At 45.9% G+C, this 23,526-nt stretch overlaps 1 protein-coding gene across 3 annotated transcripts in view; it reads left to right on the top strand.

The window, feature by feature from the left end:
- Positions 1 to 209: 209 nt before the first annotated feature.
- kat6a (K(lysine) acetyltransferase 6A) overlaps positions 210 to 23,526 on the top strand; it is a 31,135-nt gene continuing 7,818 nt past the window's right edge. For 2 of the 3 annotated variants that reach the window (XM_076730131.1, XM_076730130.1), the window contains exons 1-14: positions 210 to 345; positions 1,765 to 3,227; positions 13,045 to 13,153; positions 15,921 to 16,036; positions 16,237 to 16,320; positions 16,616 to 16,697; positions 16,865 to 16,979; positions 17,301 to 17,617; positions 18,773 to 18,885; positions 20,229 to 20,344; positions 20,864 to 21,005; positions 21,842 to 22,003; positions 22,465 to 22,558; positions 22,752 to 22,983. In XM_076730131.1, coding sequence (XP_076586246.1) covers positions 2,538 to 3,227; positions 13,045 to 13,153; positions 15,921 to 16,036; positions 16,237 to 16,320; positions 16,616 to 16,697; positions 16,865 to 16,979; positions 17,301 to 17,617; positions 18,773 to 18,885; positions 20,229 to 20,344; positions 20,864 to 21,005; positions 21,842 to 22,003; positions 22,465 to 22,558; positions 22,752 to 22,983 — 2,372 coding nt within the window. In that variant the 5' untranslated portion in view covers positions 210 to 345; positions 1,765 to 2,537. The remainder of the gene's footprint in view (positions 346 to 1,764; positions 3,228 to 13,044; positions 13,154 to 15,920; positions 16,037 to 16,236; positions 16,321 to 16,615; positions 16,698 to 16,864; positions 16,980 to 17,300; positions 17,618 to 18,772; positions 18,886 to 20,228; positions 20,345 to 20,863; positions 21,006 to 21,841; positions 22,004 to 22,464; positions 22,559 to 22,751; positions 22,984 to 23,526) is intronic. The other variant, XM_076730132.1, reaches the window with a different exon arrangement.

Genomic DNA, 23,526 nt, shown 5'->3' with positions numbered 1-23,526 from the left:
TTTTTTTCTCCCTCCAACACCACCACCATCTGTCCCTTTCTTCCATTTCATGTGCTCCAGCAATATCCACACCCCTCTCATAGCAACAGCACAACGCCGCCGCCCCCCGCGCCTTGCAGTGAATTTTTCTTCCCCTGGATCTTCGCCTCGCACCATGCAGACGGTCCCTTGGCCCTGCCTGACGGTTCAGTGTTCCCCCCTCCCCCACCAGCCGTGCTCCTGTTTCACTCAAAGATGGCGTCGGCTCTAGAACCCCTGGTCTGTGGCTGCATTTTTAGGCTTGTTGTTGTCTCCGTTTCGCACGGTTTTGGCACCTTCTCCTCGGCGGCTCGACACGAAATTCCGGTGAGTAGCAGCGGAAGCCGGAATGGCGGGGGGCATGAGATTTTTTTTCCACGGTCTGCTTTACCCGAGCTTCCCTCGTAAACCAGAACCGGACCAGCTCGGGCTTTCTGGGGAACCGCGAGAGGTAGAGGGAGAGAGGGGTACGGAGGGATGATGATCGCGGAGGTGGGTGGGGGGCATGGAGGGGGGAGCCGAGGCCTAGCTACTCCGCTCCAGCGGCCTTGTCTTCACCGCACCGCAGGCTGTAGCGTTTACGTGGGAGGGCGGTTGATGGAGGGAGGAAGTAAGCGAGGTGGGGACCGCTTGTAGGGACGCGTCTAAGCGGGCAGAGGCTTCTCGCCCATAGCGACGGCTGAGAAGGAGGCCGCAGAGCATGGAACACTGCAGAATCCGCGGCTATGATATCTTCTTTTGCACTTGCCCGCTAGCCGAGATGGCCGTCTGCAAGTTGCATTGTGCCTTTTACAAGGCCGCGATCTCACGTTAATATCTGAATGACATTCAAGAGGAGATTATTCGCTGTGTTTGCTGCGGTGCGAAGGTTCGTAATGTCTGAAACATCGGACGAAGGAGAAAATGTTGTGTTTTTGAGCCGGAGCGCTGGCTAACCTCTCGTTTCATGCTGTTTACGTTTGGGGTTAGCAGTAACGTTAGTAACATAATCGTAACGTTAGCTCCTTGGCTAGCTTCTAACGTTAGCTTGCTAAACAACAGCTGTTAGCGGGAAGGCTTGTTGTCAAATACTTAGCTGCCTAATATCATATCAGCAACACTAAACTGCACCGCAATAGACTGTTTGGCAATGCGACAATTGACTTAGCTGCGACTTTTAGCTAGCCTCTCAGCTAATGTTTGCTAACAGTCTGTGTTTTGACTGCATCATGTTTACGTTAGCAACTCTCCCAGCCCAGTGGTCAACTTGCTCGTGCAGTTTTAGGGATGATGTTTACTCTTTTCATATCTCATCGTTCCCATCATTAAATGCTATTTCCAGTGGTTATTAGAGGCTGTGAACAGGCTTATTCGTTGGCAGTTTTTGTGTGAGTCTGGCTTTGGTTTGGCAGAGATTGTTTACAAAAATGATAGCTGTTAAGAGGTAACATGCATCAGTAGAATGAATGCTCCTCGTCCTAATTTCCAGTTTTGTTAGTATTGCGTGGCTAAACCTCATGGTGCCTTCTGAGGGGATGCATGGCTTTGTTTATGTCTCTTTGTGCAGCCACTTTGTAGTGTGCCAGTGTTGTCTTAAAAGATGTGTGTTACCCTCTCTCAGGTTGTCTGAATCTCATTGTCTCAATTCATCATCTGTTAAAGGCAACTTTTTGCCATATTTTCTGCTGCATTCTCAAACAATGTTTCACTTTTCTCTTCAAGGTTTTGCTGACCTCTGTCTGTGTGTTAATTTCTCTTTTTGTGCAGGGTTCCTCAGCTACCGAAGTGCAATAGGCATGAAGGTGATCAGCCCTGGCTGCTCCCTGGGGTGAGATATCTGTTCCGTCCCAGAGCTGAGAGGCCCAGACTGCTGGAAGAGAGAACAACTAAAGACAAGGAAACACGGATGCAGGAAAAATCTTCCGGAATTTTATACTACACAGAAAACAGATTTACTGTGTTGCCCTCACCTTTATTGTTGAAACACTAATTTCACATCTTGGAGACCATAAACATCTTCCACAAGTGACATCAACACTTGGCTTGTTTGCCACTGACAGGAAACTGAATGAACAGTTTTTATTGTCCATGCATTGGTATTTTGTGACAGGCAGAGTAGGAAACACCATATTTTTGTGAAAGTCCCTTTTTTTGACCACATCTTTTCTACCCTGACTTGTGTACTGTGGGAGTTTAAGTTGCTAATACACCTGCTACTTCCTCCACTCCACCTGCTTCTCGCCAGGGACTTTCACCTGGCTTGGAGTGGGTGGTGGGTACACTTAATTTTATTGGGTAGGGGGTTGTCTTGGGGTTTGTGCTATGGTCAGCTGCTCATTACCGTGCTGCTCATACTCAGCTTCTGAGGGACTCTCTGTGCGACCCCAGGACAAGGGATAGTAAGCAGGCAGAGGGCAAAGAGGAGGAGGCCGCGGCGCTACGGCGCAGGCCAGGTGTTTCCTTGGCTTACAGTCCCTGTTTTTTGTGTGTGGTCATTTTGGTAAGGCCTTGGGGCCCCCGCACCCACTCAGACCGCAGCCATGGTGAAACTGGCCAACCCAATGTACACCCAATGGATCCTGGAGGCCATCAAGAAGGTGAAGAAGCAGAAGCAGCGACCGTCAGAGGAGCGCATTTGCAATGCTGTCTCCATGTCCCATGGCCTGGACCGCAAAACAGTTCTGGAACAGTTGGAGCTTAGTGTGAAGGATGGTACCATCCTTAAGGTCACCAACAAAGGCCTCAACTCCTATAAGGACCCCGACAACCCTGGGCGCTTGGCTCTGCCCAAGGCCAAAAGTAGTGGCAGCTCTGGAGGAGGTGGAGGAGGAGGCGGCGGCGGCAGCAGCAGCAGCAGTGGTGGTGGTGGTAGTAGCAGCTCTCACTCCCATTCAGGGAAGAAACCGGGACTCGACTGGAACAAGTTGATCAAGCGGGCACTGGAGGGGCTCCATGAGCCTGGCGGCTCCACCTTAAAGAACATTGAACGCTTTCTCAAGTGCCAGGCTGATGTGGCAGCCTACTTGTCAGGCAGTGGCTCCATGGGGCCCGGCCTCTTCCACCAGCAGCTGAGGGTGGCCCTGAAGAGGGCCGTGGCCCATGGACGCGTGGCCAAGCAGGGTCCACTGTTCCAGCTCGTCAGCCGTAGCAGCTCCCTGGATGACGGGACTGGGACAGTGTCTCTGGAATCACTGCCACCTGTCCGGTTGTTGCCCCATGAGAAAGACAAGGTATTGTCTCTACATATACCTCTACAACAAACAAACATCCCAAACTATGTACACACACCTCAAACTTAACACATGTTGATGAAATTCATTAAATTGTAAACACCTGGTCACATTTATTTTGGGCTTTATTGGTCAGAAGGATGTGACATTTACTGTCTGGATATTGTTGATCATTGTTGATAGAAAAAGTTTTATATAAATGCAATGCATGTAAAAAGAGAAATGTGTGTAAAGCACTTTGGTCCGTTGGCATCACATGTGTCTGATCACTAATATCGTTGTGAAACAACATTAGCTGAGGCAATTGTGACAAGAAATCAAGAAATTGGAACCGATGAGAAGTGATCAGTGAAAAAAGAAAACATTTTCTCTGGGTCTTTCTGCAATCCATACAACACACATCCCACTTACATAACTGCTGCTGCACATTTAGAATTGTCCATATCTATCAACTGGCACTTCCCAAGATGTTTGCGCTGCATTTTCTCTGCTTCTGCAACTTGGTCATGGCCTACAAGGTTGTAATTACTGCAGCTCAGTAAGGCCTTTGACTGTGAATATTAGTCGCAAGTTTTCATCCAGCATATGGTATAGTGGTTTACCCCAGATAGCATATTGCAGTTATTTTAGAAGTGGCTGAGAAGAGTATTTGTAAGATCAGGCAGATGCCAGATTGAGCATCTTCCCACGAACTGCGGTGTTTTTTGTTGAAGACATTTTCAATGTGTGCTGGGGAGACTGGGTAAGAGGACGTGTTAGAAAGACTTTGACCAGTTGGTCACTGTTACATTGCTTTGTTGAGTGAATCTATGAGTGACAAAATTCCAGGTGTGCGTGCATGTGTGTGCCAAGGTCCAGGCGAGCAATACTGGATTGATACTTTGTGGGCGGCTAGTGGGCCAGTGTTCAGCAGAGAAGGTAGAGGAAGAGGTCAGGGGAGAGAGTCACATGGCTCCCAGCCTCCTGCTGGGAGTGTGGACCAGCTGCAGGGCTGCTCCCTGTCTGGAGCTGTCAGGAGATAGGAGGAAGAAAGGAAGAGAGGGAACGGGAGAAACACAGACAAGTGAGAGAGAGGTGGTCTGTAGTGGTGCCAGAGGAAGAGGCCGGGATGACGCAAGCTCCAGGCCTCTGTAACCAGAAAGGGAGAGAGAGGCAGAGACACAGAGGGAGAAGAAAGCAAGAGAGAGGGAGAGGGAGAGGCAGACATGCAGGCGACAGAGGAGAGCGGGAACACACCCACTTTTGTAACCTGATCAGAGAGAGCAGCCGGCTGTTACCCTCTGCTTCTAAGGGCTACAGATATGTGTACACACACACGCACACACACAGAAAACAAAAAAGCATACAACTGCATGCAAAGAAAGCAACATAGAATGACATACACAACCTGAGGGCATACTCACACAAGACCACACACAGTTCACATGTCACAAATCCTCTACTTCAGATGCCCACAGATATGCAAACATGCATTCCAACAGCCAGCTTGTAACTAAACTCATTAGAGCTACACACTGTCTGCCAGGCTAGTGGCCCGTTGTTGGATCATATGTCTGTCAGATTATCAGACGACCAGTAGATCTGGAAGACACTAGCCGGACCCAAAACACTATTTTGACTGGCTCCTGGCTTTATCTGGCCCCTATGTGTGTGTGTGTGTAGAAGGCCGTGCAGCCACAGAAGCTCCGGGTAAGGGCGCTCATACACATACACACAAAGCAGGATTAGCCTAGAGAGCAGGCTGGAGTCACATGGGGTCTGCCTAACACAGTGACCTGCTTGGCTGTGGATGGCCTGCCTCTTAAGACGCACAGAGATCAACCTCCTCTTTCTCTCTGACTCAGCTGCTGATCAGCCTGCTGCTCTGCTTCACAGAGCCAAATGAAAACACAAGCAAATTAATTAATATGTCAATGTGAAGACAGTGTTTCTGTGCAGGTAAATTGTTGATGGAGCTTCATATTGCAGCAGTAAGCTCTACCAGATCCTGTAAAGTCAAACTCGACACTGGCACAAAGTGAATTTTAACACAAGCAGTTTTTCTTTTTGAGAAAAATGGTACCCTGTTGCATCAGTGACATTATTCATCTGTCAAAGATTATGAACGTGTGAGTGTGAATAGGGATGTTTTGTTGTTTGTGACTTTCGTCTACTGGCTAGATGGGGCATGGAGAAGCTGCTGCAGCAGTGAGGAAGTTAACATTTGTGTCTGGCATTTACACAAGCCCGTTCACTCTTCTTCCTGCGATGTTTCCTTCATATATCTCTCCAGAGAATGCAACCGTATTGTTGCTCTATCACGAGTGTCTTGCGAGTGGCTGTTGGTGTGTTGTTGATGTATATGTTAGTCTGTGTCTAAGAGATAGTAACTGCACACAAAAGACAGAGTCGGGTGGTGCACGATCACTCTCCTCCATTCCCCTACTCTTCCACTGATGCATCATTGCCATATCGCCCCGCATGATTGCTAACATTTATGAGTGTGAGAGTGTGCGAGTGAAGGTAAGGGGGGTGGAGGAAAATCAAAACAAATGGCTCAGCACTGGCTGTGACCCCATTTGCGGGGAGATTTGTGTACTCAACGCGCTGGTGTTTGTGTCAGAGCGCTTCATTCAAACGGGATCCCAGACCCTATTTCTGTCTCCCCCGTCTCACCCTAATAGGGTACCATTGCCAGGTCATGAAGGGGGAGGTGAATGGGGGAGTGAAGTCAACCAGGGGTCATGGATATATAGATGGCAAACCTCATTGCCTCCCTGAGCGCCCGTTAGCAGTATGAGGCTATGGCTATTAGGTGGGATGGGCTTGACGCTGAGCTTTTGTGTGTGTGTATCCGCGTGGGTATGGAGTTGTGTGTGAGTGAGATGTTCATCCCGTCATAATAGGCGAGAGCAATATCCCTGCCCCGCGGTTGCCCTCTCTTCAACAGCTGGAGTGGGGTGAACCAGAGTTCTCGATGTGGACGTGCAGTGTCACCGTGAGGACGTGTGAAAAAAGTGACTCGTGGACACCACACACACACGGTCACATTTTCGGCTCATACGTGGTGTTATGCTCGCGCTGATTTCCCTCCAAAATGTCCCACTGACCCCTTAGCAGAGGGGCATCCTACGGCTAATGTTTGCTCTGCTGGTCGTGGTTGTGGAGCTGCTGTATTAGGCATCTCTTATTATGAACCATAATAGATATATTTATCAGCTGTAATTCATTCCACTTTACCGGTATTGGAACGACCCCCACCTCCCTGTAACATCACACACATTACCTCTGCTTATGTTTGCTCAAGGTGAAGACATCATGCATGTATCGCCACTCGGACATCGATTATGTGCCCAGGGCGCAACCTGCCTCTTCGTCATTTTCTCTCTCTCGCCTTCCCATCCCCCGTTGCTGTTGCATCATGTGTAGTCACAGGAGATGGTTTTGTGTGTTCGCTGGACGGGTGGAAACATTCTCAGGGTTAGTGCTACACCACAGCAATGCTGGGAAGATGAAGTTGGGTGCCATGAAATGGTCTCTCTTGACTCTGTTGTCAACTTTTCTAGTTGTTCAGTTTTTGGACCATTTATTTTCTTAAAGGAAGAGATGAAAACGTCTTTATTTCTGCCTGCATTTCCTTGGCAGTTTCCATTTTGCCAGAGCTGAGGCCTCAGTTGACCTATTATTAGTGCCTAAAGTTGAAAAGGTTTTTTTCCACTGTCTGATGGCACCGGCTTTAACATTGTGCTGCGCTGCTACCACAGACCCACTTCTTGTTTGACAGTCAGCGGTACACACCAGGGGAGAAATGGAAAAAAAACTGTTGAGCATTCATTTTGTTAAAAGAGCCAGTTCACACAAATCACACTGAACATATTTTCCTCTTTAACTTCAGTGATATCTTACAATTTGTGCATTTTTTGTGATATTTTAATCTGACGTCTGCTGCCACCCCAAATACAATCATCAGGAATAGAATTTTGTTTGTGGTTTAAGCAATGTGTTTTTACTCAAGCTACCAAAGATAATCCGCAGACCTCACTCTCAACAGTTTTCATCTGTCTTTTGACATAATTATGATAAAGGTCTGTGCCACATGCAAAACAGATGCTGGACAGTGCGCATAAACAGTGCCAAAGCTTCGCCAGCGTGTAGACTCAGCCATCATTTGTCTTTTTGGTGAAGGCGTTCCGGTTTGACCCTGCTGGCTGCAGAAGAGCAACCAGGAACAGACACTGCTAGCCGCGAGTCTATAGAAACTGCATTAGCAGCAGTGTCACAGCCCAGGAGGGAGCAGTTACCTCGAGCTCACCAGTGACTGTGATGTGAATGTCATTTGGCACGGGAAGTGTAGCTGTGTGAGGCCTTGCGTATGGCTAACCTCACCACCCCGCAAATAGAGCCAATGTGTTGAGCAGCTGTGGAAGTGACGGCTGGAGAGCTGCCAGGCCCGCTCCGTTTGATGCAGTGATTTAGCTTTGTGCTCCCTGGCTAACCTCCATTTTTAATGGAGGGTGATGCTTGGCTGAAGGGAGGGCATGTTGGCACAACACAGGGTCTTCCTCAGACTGTCAAGGAAATGTAGACCAGTTCATTTCCAGGCAAGCGGGGCTGCAGGGATTTCAGTCAGCTAATGTCACTTAAACGTCCATGCATGCATGTTGGCGCGCTGTTATATGAAAAAGTGACGAAAGTATGTCAAGGCGTGTCTCATGGCTGCGAGCGCTTAGTGCATCTAATGACTTTTGGAACAAGTGCGTACGTGTTTGTGTGTTGCTCTGCTGGCAGAGAATGTCCTGTAAAAGTGATCAATGCGTTTGTGTTTGAGGTGGGTGCAGCCATAAGGGAAGTGTGGTGGTGGAGGGGGGCTGCTGAAATTGGGTTCCCATGTTAATGAGATCCTTGACTTGAGACAAGGACAACAGCAACGCTTTTCCCTTTTTCTCTTTTCTCCTATTGGCTTTTATCCTTTCTCCCCTCCTCCATCATTTCTTCTTCTCCTTTCGTCCTTCCTCCATTGTTCTCTCCTTCCTGTCTCACTCTCATGTCCTCTGTCTTTGGATAACAGAAGCCAGTTTATAAAGGGGAAACGGGGCCACCACTGGTTGTTTTCTATAACCTATTATCTCCCTGTACAGTGTTTCAGACAATGCTACATATTGACCCAAGTATTAATTTCAGCCATATGAAAACAAGAGCTGGAGCACAATGCTCCAGATGATATGGACTGGGTTTGACAATGTTGTGATCCATAAAGCACGGGTAGGTTTTGTCATCTTGGTCAGACATGGGCCCCTTCACCTGCGCGTTTGTGTACAGGCGTGTATTTGTAGAGGAGCCTGTATCCCGTAAGACATGTTTGTATGGTATTTCAAGTCAACCCAGTCACTGCAGCTAGTTGCTAACAGTTGCCACAAGGCGTGTCTTTTTGGCTCAGAACAACATTTTGTTCCTGAATCCTCCTTACGTTGGGGAAAAAGAAAAGAGCAGATGCCAAAGCATGACCACACAGGCTTAAAATAGATACGCACGCCTCCACACACACACACACAAACACACACACACACACACACACACACACACACACACACACGTCTCAAGTCAAATGTCGGCCGTGACACTTAACTCAAACAGTCAGTCGCTGTGAGAAATTTCTAGAGCGGCGCTGTGGTGTAAGAACAGTCCTGGCAGCCAGTGCTGGCTGAGGTAGAAAAGGCTGAAACAGGGAGGAAAAACGGCTCTCAGGAGGAATTTGAGGATTGTGTTTCGCTATTCCAATATCCCTGTCGTGGAGGGAGGATTAGCTTTTCATTTTTTAGTATCTGTTGGGGATTAATTTACAGTGGCAGCCAGTAACTGAAGCCTCACTGTAACGCGCTTCTCTGTACAAGGTGTCTGTGTGTGCGTGAAAGGTGACGCTCGCTCGTTTTCGGCTGCTGTTTACTCGAGCGCTCACAGGGCCAGTGGGAGCAGTTGACCTCGTCCAGCGGGGAAGGGGTTAAGCGTCAGGAATGATTGAGGTGTTGGTTGCACACAGGCTGCTCAGAGGACTGCCGCTGCAGATTTTCTCTTTCTTTACACTTTCCATTTCCATCCGCGCTCTTGCCCTCTGGATTCTTATTTTTGTCCTCGCTCCGTCTTTTTCCACGCTGCTCTACTCCTCTTTTCTTTCTTCCTGTTGCCGACTTCCATTTCTCTCCACTCACTGTTTGTTTTGCGGGCCAATATAGGTGTTTTTCATTGTGCACTGGGATCATATGGAGATTGATAGTGACTTGCGTTGGAGTCTTGTAGGATAACCCAGCACATGATCACCATTGCATATCTTTCTTTCCTGGGTGAATGTAAAACGGTCTCAGATATAAGAGAGCTGATGCTTACACTTATCCTCTCTAAGGCTCAGTCTTCCTCTGCATCCTGCTAATCTGCCTCTCTCTTCACTTTTCATTCTTTACAACCTCCGTCCCTCTGTTTACCTCTTTCTTCCCTTGCTCCCTCACTCCATACCTTTTGTTTCTCTTTCTCTCTGCGGCCCTGTGCTGTTAGGTGGGGGGGTGGGGATGTTGGAAGCAGCCTGACTCAGAAGGAAATGAACCCAATAAATCAAGCTCTTGTCCCTGTCTCCTCCCTGCCAGGACCTGCTGCCTACCCAGCTCTCTGCAGCTATGTGAATTTTCACTGTTGTCTTGCTGAAAACCTCGTAACTCCATCTTCAGTGAATGTCATGTTGTTGTTTTTCCCATTTTAAGAAAATGATGGGGCTGTCCCCAGTGGGTTGAAGTGCATGTCGTGACCACAAATGCAAGCCTCCTGCAAAGTTTCCAAAGATTTCTGATGCACTAAAATGTGCAGAATAGTTTAACGGAATTCCCCCGCCGTGGGATTAATGAAGTCTTATCTTATTTTATGGAAGTTAAGTTGTGATAGAAATGATGTGCATGTGAGAGGACGGAGAGGGAAAGATGTCATGTGTGGCTCTCCTATAAACTCAGCCGTTCTATTAGTGGTTTGCCATGTGATGATTACAGTATCCGCCTCTTAAAATCTGACATTAACACAGGCTAACTTTGTGCTAAGAGCATGAGTGCCGCCAAATGAATTTAGAAGAATGACATGCTTGTGTTACTGACCAGCAGCTAGCTCATAAAATTGCATTAATTGAACAAGCTTCTACCGTCTCAACAAAGAACAAACACGGGCTTCTGAAACAAAGTGTGCAAAGCATGTCTGCTCGTTGCTTCTTCGTAAGCACATCAAAATCCTTCTTTCACTCAGATACTTGAACCACGCAATGTCGGGAGCTCTGTGTGTTAAAAGGGTATTTTATACAAAAGATGCTTCATTATGAAGTGTCTTGAGTGTATCTTGTTTCACAGTATTGAAATATCTGGCTTTGTTATGTCTGGAAAACCGTTCTCGTGCCCCAGGTTTTTTGTTATGTTTTGTTGTGTTACGCCTTAGAATAATTAGTGGCATAATTAAGCTTTTATTGACCCTGATGAACACAAAACGAGGAGGTCAAATTTAAAACAGATCTGCAGATTAATTAGAATTAAGCATGAATAAAGTCACACAAAAAAATGAATTCTCAGCAATTATCCTCTTCAAGTCAGGTTTTGATTGAGTGCAGGTAGACTGTTTCAGGTAGACTGGGAGTGAGCAGCAATGTTCAAGCTCTGGGTTGGATTGAGGTCTGTATCGTGCCTCCAGGACATTGTTGTTTTCAAGCTTGGGCTTTATATTTGGGCATGTGCCTTGTCCCATGTGGTAGTTCTCTTACAGATCTTGCTGCGGTCCTGTTGCCCTCTACCTTCAGCATCCTGCTGCCTGCTGCTGCTGAGAAGCATCCCCACAGCATGTTGCTACCATGCAGTGTTTGCACTGACATGCAGCGCAGAATCACACCGAACATTAAAGTTTAGTAAGACGGCCAAAAAGCTCCACTTTGGTGTCATCAGATCAAAGAAACTTCCTGCACTTTGTCTCGTATGTTGCTGCTGGAAAACACGAGCCCAGATGTCATGTGTGCGTCTGTCTCTTTGTGCTCTGCCATAAAGCTGAGAATGTGGAAGCAGTGGGCCAACAGATGTTCGATGCAGTGTCTCCCATTTTCCTGTCGCTCCTTCAGAGTAGCCATCACTTGTTCTCTCCTCACTCAGTTTTTAGGACAGCTTGCTCTGGGCAGGCTGTGCCACAGTTACATCTTTTTCCTCTTCAACATACTGCACTCGGGGGAGAGTCAGTGCCTTGAAATGGTCTTGCACTCTTCTTCTCTTGATTGGTGCTTTTTAAATGAACCTCAGATTTGTTTGGTGAAATGTTGAAGGTACAAGGTTCATTCATTTATTATTCTGCGACACAGGGTTGTGTAACAAAATGCTTATTGTGTCCCTTTATGCTCCTCACAAATGAGACATCATAAAAGGAAAGCTATTTTTATAGTAAATAAAATGCGTGTAATAGTAAAACCCTATTTTTTATTGTTATTTTTTTTTTTAGAATTGCATCCTCTTTTTGGCAATTTCTGCGGCATTGTGTGTTTTACATGCAATTCCATTTTTATGATCAAATTGTGCGATTCCGTGCGTGTTTTCTGCATGGTGGAGATCATAGGGCCCTCCATGATTTGAGGAGTCTCACAGCCTGAGGAAAGAAGCTGCTCTGTAGTCTGGTGCTACTGCCGCAGATGCTTCTATATCACTTGCCAGACTCCACAGGATTAACAGGTTTGTCTTCATGACAGGATTTTTGTCATAAAATTGACTTTGCATTCGTTCCACCTTTCACCAAATATATCTTGCAGGTGTATTTAACCTAAATTCACTCCTCGATCGCACACAGATGAGCTTCATTTCAGCCCACTGTGTGTCATCTAGAAACAACTGGCTGTACCAGTGATCATGTAAGCGGCTGGTTACTGGAGCTGTTGATTATTTTGCACTTCAGTGAAGAGTTTTGTGGTTAAATTGTGACTGTAATACAAACCTGATTGATATCTGTTGGGTACTACCCAGCAGTAAACAGAATGTGTTGCTGAAAATGTGGTATACTCCCAGGTAGCGCTAAGCTACCACTTCCCCTCAGGGCTTCCAGGCTCCAGCAACTTTCAAGGAGAGTCACCCCATGGCCCCTCCCTCTCGTGTTTGTGCCTGTGTGAAGTGCACCTGTGGTGCTTCAGGGATGTGATTTTTCAGCTTTATTGGTCACACAATTCCTATTTGATACCAGAACAACATGTTAAGTGTTATCCTGCCTTTTGTTTTTGTGGACACAGACCCGGTGTAGGTTTGTGCTTGTGTGCATATCAGTTAGCGTGTTTGTTTTGTGTCCTGAGCACACACCTGCTGACGTGGTTTGTGTTTTCCGGGACACACTTTAAGTTTTAATGCGGCCCCAGAACTGAATGTCTGATGGCATGTTTCAGAATAAGTGTCAAAATGGGACACGGTGCTCTGGAATGAAACTCCTCAGCCAGTACAAGCAAAGGAACTGAGATACAGCTTTTGATCAAAGATCACAGGAGTCAGCAGAGACAATGACACACGATGGCAGCCTCTAACGTGACATGTCGCATAAATTATGGAAGCTCACTCATCACAGTCCCTCTCATTCTCTTCATTATCATGAACTCTCTGTTCACAGATCCACATGCTGTATGGTGTCTTTGTCGTTTTCAGTTCTTGGCTGGTTACTACACACAGCCACAGTCATCCGCTGTGGCAGGACACACAAGGCCACTTTGTTGTTTTCATTTGTACAATTAAGCTGTTAAGTTGACTGACAGTCTCCACTTTCTCTCCCGTGTCCCCCTTTCCCTTCTGCTCTGTCCCTCTGCCAGCCGGTGGCAGAGCCCATCCCCATCTGCAGCTTCTGTCTGGGGACCAAGGAGCAGAATCGCGATAAGAGGCCGGAGGAACTCATCTCCTGCGCCGACTGTGGCAATAGTGGTGAGTGTTGCTTTGTGACCAGTAAGACCTGTGATTCTTTAAAACACCACAGTATACACCATAATGCTGTGTACAGCAGTGTACCAGTGACAGTCTCAAAGTGGGTTTAATCAATGTCAGGAGAGGAATTAACATTTTTTTTTTTTTTTGTAAAAATGCTTTTGCATTTGTTAAAAACAAACACAAGCACAATGCTAAGCACACATCCTGGAGCTGTGCAAAGATTGCTGTGAGTATAATTTTATGAACCCGCACTCTTAACTCTTTCCAGCACACACACTTGAACTACCTCAGGCACTTCAATACTTCTTCCAACTGACAATTGAACTGAAGTATAACCACCGAAAATGTAGTTACACGTCAGCTTGCATTGCAACTGCCTTCATCTGCTTTTAATCTTGAACTGAGTCTGAGTCTTCAACTGATTATTCAGCAGCTCACAGGAATTCTGTCAGTTTATATTTTACCTGCCTTCATCTTTTACTCTTCGACTGCTTTCAGTGTTTATATGACAACTTGCAGTCTCACTGTTTACAATTCATATTGTTTAACTTAACACCTCTCTCATTCACCAATGATGAAGGTAGCACTGTTGCTTTCATTTGTGAGAGCTGTCCTGCCGTCAGTGGTCAGAGCTAGCTTGTCGGCTCTGGCTAGCTTGACTTTTAGCTCATCCTTCTTCTGCACAAAGTGTTTTTCAGTGTGTTTAGTCACAGTAGCTCTGAATGGCATAATCTACCTGGACTCAAGGTACCAAACAAGCGCTTTGAGTTCCTCGCCCTCTACCACACTGACTGACAGCATATAGGTCTCAATTTTTCAGCACACAAACTAGTTGATGACCTTTGACCGGTGCGCATCACGGTTTCTCCCCGTGACCAGCAGTGTGGTCGTGATCTTTGCCTGCAAGCCATCCTTGGACATGGCTGTCAGGCGCTTGTTCTTAATGTGGCTAAAATCGTCAATCACGGTATATAGAATTTTCTATCACAGTAACAGTATATTTCACAATTTAGTAATTATGTATTTTCAATTAAGAAATGATTTAACCATGCCATACCATACTTTGTCATATTTGATTATTCTCTTATTTGGACCTCCCATACCAACAGAAACAACTACCTCACATGAGACAATATCTGAGTTAAAAACCGAAGACTCAGTAAAACAGTAAAATGAATCATCTTTCAAAATTTAAGCTCTGAGGTTTCAGATGAGAGCAACAGAGATGCATTGGAGGTGCATCATCACCACCAACTGTCGCCCTCACATGGTTCACACACCCAAATCATGTGACCTTGCACAGCAGCTGTATTGCTGCATCGCGCTGCCGTCCCGAATATATAACAGATATGAACTCTGGAAAAATGTCCGCAGAATTAGGTTTAGCATTGATATCGTTGATATCCATACTACATGTACATGGAAGCATTGCACTATCAAGGAAAGAGTAGACAGTAATATACAGGCTGGCAGAAAAGAGTACGAAGCAGCCACAACGTCATCAACGCGCCCACTCGCTTGCTGTGTAGCACTGGCAGTGTCTGGTAAGGCTTAAGAGATGGCTCGGTATTGCCAAATCTCAACCAGTGGACGCAGTTCTACTGTTGCACGGTATATACCGTTATACCACCCTACCCTGTGGTGCAGCATACATTTAGCTTTGTTAGCTTTCTGGAGGAAATGTTCCCACATCAAGCTTTGTTTAGCGCACTTCATTTCTGAGTTTGTAGGCTTTTCACACTGCACTTAGCCTGAGGCTAAGGGAGCTGGTAGCTCCAGGCTATCGAAATTGTTTGTGGAGTGAGTGTGTGTATGCAAATTATCCTATAGACCAGTGGTCCTCAATGACATTTGTCCAAGGGCCAGGAACTTTCAAAGCAGACACCGTGGGGGCCAGACGTTCAGTTAAAAAAAAATGTTGTAAGCCCATATCAGTGTGAACAGACCACTGAAACCCATAGAAAACTCATAACTATACTTATCTAGAAAATGCTCTCAGGCCAAGGAGGCAGTTAACTGAGGGGTTAATTAAACCACTTTCTATTTTTTCTTTAATTGACTGAGAAGTTTTGGTTCTACTTTTAACAGCACAAAAAGAGAAAACTGACAGTGCAGAGGAGGCAGAGATGCTGCTGCCAGAGGAGCCGATGACCCTTGTCTGTCCGTGTGTTGTCAGCGTTCCCCCTTCACGCCATTATCTCTTAAAAATGTTTTTCACTACTTGAAGAAATGGACATGTGGCGCGAGAGCTTGTGACAAGTGTCAGCTACATGAGTTTCATGACCAGTTGAAGATCACTGCTATAGACCAACATGCTTAAACTTAAACTATGAACTAAGATGAACATAATGCTTGAACACACAGATACTGGCACAGGTCTATGTTTTCAGAAAAAAATGTGTTCCCTTCAAAATCTCTCTTTCTCTACCAGGAGTTGTAGTATTGTCACAAAGGCCCGACATCGCTTCGTGAAAGCAGAGGAGAGATAGTGTTGCTCCTCTTTCCTCAGTGGTTTTCTGTCCCAGACAATGTCGTCTTGTTTGCTATTCTTCAAACAGAGCAAAAGCATGGCTCTGACAGATTGTCATTTATGTTTGAACACTCCTTATGCAGCCAGGTTTGATTCAGTGAGGGCTTTCAATTCCAAAAGGAGCTTGTTTCTCGTACAATGATGCAAGTGGGTCATGGCTGTCAGTCAGCAGCGACGAAAAAAGTCTGTGACGTTGACGCGCTTGTTTGTGTATGCGTGTCTGTCTACCTGCAGGCCACCCGTCCTGTCTCAAGTTCTCCCCAGAGCTCACAGCGCGAGTCAAGGCTCTGTGGTGGCAGTGCATCGAATGCAAGACTTGCAGCAGCTGTCAAGATCAAGGAAAGAATGCGGTGAGTGGATGAGTGAATATGGCGGACTGGCAGCTTAACAGTGTCTCTGATCGCTCACTTCTCCGCTTAAGTGCCAGATAGAGATGCTGATAGACATATCTGTGGTCCTGGGATTGAACTATTTTAGTCAACCTCTGCATGATTTTACTCTTTTCTCTTACTTGTCAAGTGAGGAATCATTGTTATTCAAATGTTTGTAGGGAGGTTTAACGGTGAGAAGAAATGCACAACATACTGCCATCTGTGAGATGGAGGATAAAATAGGAACCAAGTATGGTTCAAATGTGAGTAGCAAATTCAAGTATTTTAATACATTTTTGGCCATAAATGTGTGAAAGCTCATCAAAAGTTAGAAAGTGCTTCAAGTTGTAGGGACATAAATGTGTTCACACAGTCACATTGTGGGGACTCGCCTTCCTTATGGGGCCAAAATGCAAGTCCCCATAATGTAAATCATTCACTTTTAGGGTGAAGATTTGGTTTAAGGTTAGGGTGAGACAAGTAGTGGTTATGGAAATGAATGCAAGTCTATGTAATGTCCCCAAAAATGATGGAAACACGACTGTGTGTGCTGCACAGGACAACATGTTGTTCTGTGACTCCTGTGACCGGGGCTTCCACATGGAGTGCTGTGATCCTCCCCTCACGCGGATGCCAAAAGGTACATGAGCAGGACAGCTCTGTAAACTCTGAAGCCGTACACAAAGCTCATACATTAAATGACTTCTTGAGTTGTTGCTTCTTCCTCTTCACGAAGTACTAATGTATTCAGTACGTCCTGTTGGTGTCTGCCTTGTCTAACGTGTGTGTTTTCTGTTCCTCTCCCAGGCATGTGGATTTGTCAAATCTGCCAACCCAGGAAAAAGGGAAAGAAGCTTTTACATGAAAAGGCAGCACAAATCAAACGGCGCTACAACGCACCGCTGGGACGGCCCAAGAACAGGTAAAGCAACACCTTCAGCTAATGGTGTCGAGCAGCAGCACGATGCCATGTCTGTGCTTTACCAGTGCGGAGGAGCTTACAGCTGCAACGCCTACTCTCCAGAATGAGCTTCCAGCTATTTTTTCTTTTATTGCCATTTCTCTTCTCTGTGTAATTTAGAAATATCTATATATATATATATATATATATAACAACATAGTATAGGGTACAGTTGTGGTCCATTCGGCACATATGTGGTCCCATAAGCAGAACTCTGGACCCAGCGAGCTTTATTACCCCCTCACACAGTCTCTGCTACACTCCTCTCTTTTCCTTCCACAGGCCGGGGCGGCCCTTCAAGAAGCTGGGCGGGCGTGGCCGACGGAAGCGCTCGGCCTCAGCCAACTCATCCTCCAGCTCGTCATGTGAGGGTTACCCTGGTGATGACCGGCTGCTCTTTTCGCTGCGGGACGATGACGACCTGTCGCAGAGCAGCCTGCGCTTCAACAACAAGACCAAGGGCCTTATCGACGCCCTCACAAAGTTCTTCACGCCATCGCCCGAGGGACGTAAGGCACGGCAGGAAGTGGTGGATTACTCTCAGCAGTGCCGCATCCGAAAGAAAGCCCATCGCAAAGGAGAAGGAGATGATAGGGGGGGTAAGGATTAGCTGTGTTTGTCTGCTTAGACCACATCGCTTCACTGCTATGGCTCGATGAATTTTAGTCTGCAGTTTAACAGCTGGTTGATGTGAGATGTTAGATTTTGCTATAAATTTAAGTATGTTACGAATATGTCATTGTAAATTGAAATTAAGTTCCCGTGTTTGAAATGGATTTCATAAATGGCTGTGGAACTGCAGTCAATGTAAGTGATGCATATGAAGCTATGTGAATGCACTGTGTTGTGTTTATACATAAAACTGTGTATATGCTTAGAAACTATATGTATTGTGTAAGCAATGTATGCTCTTTCCATGTCAGTCCATTAGAGACTTGGTTCACATGATTGTGTCATGTGACTGCACTGTGCATATCTAAGGTAGCCTCGGATACTGTTACTTTTGTCTGATGAAGAGCAGCTGTGCTCGAAATCTCACGTGGCTGCAGTAAATAAGTGGACATCGGAGGCCTGCAGCATGTGAACTGTTTTAAAACTGTTTCTACAATAGCCCAGAGCGGACAAACTACAGAGCACCTTTCACATTTTTCACGAGTTCTGCGGCCACCACAGGTTCTCCTGCCCACGTGGAAAGGGAGGGATGAGGCAAGGGGTATTCAGTTGGTTGCAGACCCGCAAGACCTTATCGCTAGATGTCACTAAATCCTACACACTGATTCTTGAAGTACAGCACAGTAGAAGAGTCTATGCTGTGCTTTACTTGTGTATCGAGAGACTCACATGCAGCATAAACAGGCAAAGCAGGTAACATGTTCACCTTCACTGGTGAACACCACCTAAATGAAGTGGGACACATTCTCTGAGCACTTCATGTCCTGTGGGTTTGAAGGCTTAACTTTGAGCTCAGTCCAGTTGAATTGTTTCGGAAAGAGGAGAGCAAAGGGTGTAGAAATAACAGGGCAGGTGATGTTTCACTCCCATCCCCTGTGGTAAACTAACAAAATTCTTTAGAAAGAAGATATTGTTTATCAGGGTTAATTTTAAGAGAACTGTCAACAGTGTATAAATGCCTCAATGTCCGCCTCCTGTGGCAGTAGCACCATTGTGAAAATCAATCAGTAGACATCTTGGCACCCTGTCTAACAAGCTGCTTACTAGGTTGGCATTAATGTCGGCTGTGTTTCCATCCTCAGACAATCAGGAAGGCAGCGACTGGCGTGATGAAGATGACAAACTGCCTGGTCACGAGAACCTGACTGAAAAAGACATCGAACTGTTCAGACACATCCAGGAGCTGGCACTACAGGTACACAGACAAAATATTAAATGGCTTCAAAATGTGGGGAATGAACGGAGATGGGACAGTGGTTACGCTGATGAAGGGGCCAGATAAAATTGTGGAGTGAGGCAGCATCAGCAGGGGAACCTGGCAGAGACTTGTGCGTCTGTGATTGAGGCTGGAGTCATTGCACGTCATCTTATGTAAACCCACGGTGTCGTGGGGGAGCTGGATTTTAGCTGTGGTGAGAGTGTGGTCAGAAAGAGCAGAGTCAACAACACCCAGGTGTTAAAGATGAAGTCACTGGCTCAGACGAGGCCTGTAGGAGGCAGCCACGTTTGTGGGAGGAAAAGTCAATGAGCTGTGAGAGAGACAGATAGAAATTAATTTTGTCATGAAACAGCCGCCAGATTCAGCACATATATCCAAATCACCCATTATCATAGATGATGAGTGAAGGATTTTTGTGAGGATCAAAAGTTTGGTTTTAAATCAACGCTCGATGGAAATAATGAGGGGTAACTCAAGGACATCAGCTTCAGTCCAGGATAATGAGACGTGTAGGGTTGTCATTGGAAATTTGCTTGAATTTCACATCCTTCTTGTGAGTGACGGCAAACCCTGCTCCGTGTTTGAAAGGATGGGGCTGGTCATTGACCATCGAGTGCATGCCATGTCTCAGTAAGGCACATAAAGTTAGTGCTGGTATCAGAGAACATGTTTGATGGAGTGAACATTGAGCAGAGCAGCTCAGTGTAGTTACCCTAAAGGGGAGACGTAAAGTAGCCACATTAATGACCATTTTCATGCAGCGCCGCTGTAGATTGACCCGAGAGCCATTTGCTTGGCCAGTGTCATGGGACTCATATAAAACACTATCCCAGATAATGACTGGAATATTCACACCAGTATTTAAGTGTTCGATGCAGGCAGAGTAGTAAGAGTTAATGGTGTGTGAAAAGGGTCGATGTGATTATCTAGGCTGAGTAGCAGTGGATTAGACTACATGATCATCATAAAAGACAGGCAGGGATGTGCAAACGGGTCTTTAGAAATTTTGAGGCAGTGCTTTTCCACAGCTCCACTTGGAGCTCCATCACCAAGTAGCAGGTAGCTTAATCTCTCCGACAGTTCAGAAGTAATCTTGATCTTTTCCTGGGTCCTGGTTTGCCTGTATTACCGATGTGTTTGTTAGACACCCATTGTTCTCCCTAGCTGTCACACTAGAGTGTAAGATCCTCGGCCAGTAGTCCCTGGTGTGTAATCTACTTACCTCATGATCTGCTAATCTCTCTCGTAGTAAACCTGGAACTGACCTTACATGTCTCTCCTTCCCTTTCTTCCTTCATCTTTGTTGCTTATCCAAACAGAAAGTCGGGGTGACGGGTCCACCAGACCCTCAGATGCGCTGTCCATCAGTCATCGAATTTGGCAAGTTTGAAATCCAGACATGGTATTCGTCTCCCTACCCCCAGGAGTACAGCAGGTAAACTAATGCACCATAATGAAGCACAACAGCATAATGCACTTAGCTTCCAGTTCCGCTTGTAGGCATAGAAATCACCACCAGCTTAATGGAGCTCAATTACAAGGTTGTTTGCTTTACCACCTACTAGCCAGTGAGGTGATTTGATTCAAATATCCTGATGGTGTATATTGTATTCCATCATCTGTGTGTATTGATGAGACTGTTGAATACAATCTGACATACCATTTTGCTTGCCAAATGTGCTTTGAGTAGGTATTTGAATATTGACCCCCTCAGAACAAAAATATCTCTATTGACCTTTAAAATGTACCAATCCTGTTGTGCTGTGAAAAGGCTTGAGAGACTAGAACCATACAATGCTTAAAAAATGCCAACAAATATTGTCAAAATAGTTGCCCCTAAATGTTCTGTCAATTGTCCATTAATGGAAAATTCATTACAGCTCCAGCAGTCTATTTGTAACCATGCTTCATGTTTCCATTTTTCATTGCACTCCACTTCCCTTTCTCTTTCCAGACTACCCAAACTCTACTTGTGTGAGTTTTGCCTGCGCTACATGAAGAGTCGCAGCATCCTTTACCAGCACATGAAGAAGTGCAACTGGTTCCACCCCCCTGCTAATGAGATCTACAGGAAGGATGACGTCTCTGTGTTTGAGGTGAGGGGCTGTTCAGAAAGACCAGAAGAAAGATGAAATAATGTGAGTGACGGTGGATGACGCTGTAACAGAGACGGATAGGCCTCCTTTGAGCAGGCAAACCACAGCTAGTTAGAGCCACGGTCTTTGTGAAAGAACCTCACATTTGTACCTAATGTTCTAACTATAGCCCTGGTAGTCACCTCAGTCTACACACAGTCGTCAAAAATGGATTCCATGCTCCCATACTATTACCAGGACCCACTAATATTTATTTTTAACCACGGGCAATTTATCATGTGACCACATAATCACAACTTTATAAATATACAGCATGCTGATCGGTCATATTCCTAAGGTGATTAATTGGCAATATTATTTTGTTTCTGACATCAGTGAAAGTCACTGTTTTTAGGAGAATTCATAATTAACAATTAACTCTGGAGCTGTTTTTGTGGGTCTCATAGCGCAGCAGCAGATTAATTCAGTGGATTGCTGTCTGCAGGCCATGGCCACTGCAGCTTCTGTTTCCCCGCTCTGCAGTCCATCCTCGCTCAGAGGAGAGCAGAGATAGCTGGCGAGCTGCCAGCCTGAGCCTCCCTCCCTCTCTTTCTCTTTACAGCTCTTTGTTTCTCTCCTCCACCCTCTCTGTCTGCTGGGGTCTCCAGAGACACAGCTGAGATCATTGCCTGACACTAACTTCTTCTCCATTCACCTTCACTTTGTTCCACAGCTCTCGAATAGCAGCTTAAAGATGAACTTCTGGACAGTCGTGTTTCTGGGACTGAGCAGTAGTCATTTAGGATACTTTGTGTCGTGGTGTTGTACTGATGTGTTTTCTCACTAATCCACAACAGGTTGATGGGAACGTGAGCACAATCTACTGTCAGAACCTGTGTCTGCTGGCCAAACTGTTCCTGGACCACAAGACCCTCTACTATGATGTGGAGCCCTTCCTTTTCTATGTTCTTACCCAGAATGACGGCAAAGGTTGCCACCTCGTTGGCTACTTCTCCAAGGTATGGCCAAGATGCTCCCAGCTTCATCATGGATTTCTAGTTAGAATTTTGTATCATCAGTGTCCACACTACCACCAGTACCTTGCCCTTTTCACGTTGAAAAAATACATACCTCTGTAACAACTGCATGAACCAAAGTGGAGAAAAAAAATACTTTTAAATCAAATGGAATTGAAATTCAATGGCATCTCTCCACGCGGGTACATTCCTACAAACATACAAATGCTCGTGTTGTGTCCTATAAACACTGGGTGCTGTGAGCTCCGTTGCCCCTCTGTGGAGTTTGCAGTTGCAGGTGCTCCCATTAACATACCACCTCCCTGCCAAAACACAGCAGTTAGTGAGCGGACGCAGCATCACCAACACCCTGCTGCACACCCACACAGGCCTGCTCTGTGATGTAGTTTCCATGATTTGTTTTCCAGTGATGGAATGTGTGTGTGTCTTTCCCTCTTCTCCAGGAGAAGCACTGTCAACAGAAATACAACGTATCATGCATCATGATTCTTCCACAGTACCAGCGCAAGGGCTATGGACGCTTTCTCATCGACTTCAGTAAGGGCTTTAGCCTTACACACACACGCACAGTGACAACGCCAATAACTGGGAAATATATCTGTTGATACCCTTTTTGATTGAAAACAAAATTTTCAAAAATAGAAAACTATACTATACTATACTGTGGCGTACATCTTTGATGGCTCATGATGTCCATATCATTGGTTTGTTTTTTCCTCCCTCCTTGCAGGCTACTTATTGTCCAAGCGCGAGGGCCAGCCAGGATCTCCAGAGAAGCCTCTGTCGGACCTAGGTAGGCTGTCTTACATGGCCTACTGGCGCAGTGTGGTGCTGGAGTGTCTCCATGAGGTCCGTGACCGGCAGATCACCATACGTCAACTTAGCAAATTGACTGGGATCTGCCCGCAGGACATCACCACCACCCTGCACAGCCTCAACATGCTGGAGCAGCGAGGAGACAGGTCAGACACAGGACTGACATACACCCACAAGAACACCACATTATTTGGTTCCATATTAAATGGGCCAAGGATGCACTCCAGTGGTTCAGTGTAGTCCCACATAGTTCTCCACATTGCATAGTGTTACATTGTGAGGTAAAGAAGATTCTTAGTGAGCTGTACTTGCTCATAATTTTCATCATTTCCCCTGCATGAGCATGCTATATAAGGTACTACAGTGCAGAGCGGAAAGGAGGATCTGGTTGCCAGACGGTACTCACTCACAAAGTATTAAAGGCTCTTGTAAAGCTTAACCCAAAGGAAGCAGAATATGGCTAGTAGCCAGGTTACACCTTGCATGTAAACAAAGCCACTATTTAAAGTGTCCTTTAAGGGCTCACGTTGTCGATATAATAATATGTGGATGGAGCCTAATGTATTTAGATTCCACTGACCATCAATACACGATAGGTATCCTGCTGCCGCCTTCATAAATTGACTTCAGTTTGAATCCCTGGTAATACTTTGTTCAAAATAGACAGTAGGAAGCATGATAGGCAGTTG

This window comes from Chaetodon auriga, chromosome 5, assembly GCF_051107435.1.
Source record: "Chaetodon auriga isolate fChaAug3 chromosome 5, fChaAug3.hap1, whole genome shotgun sequence".
Taxonomy (NCBI): Eukaryota; Metazoa; Chordata; class Actinopteri; order Chaetodontiformes; family Chaetodontidae; genus Chaetodon; species Chaetodon auriga.
Note: the sequence above shows the minus strand (reverse complement) of the source record. Positions and strands in the feature narration are given on the sequence as shown.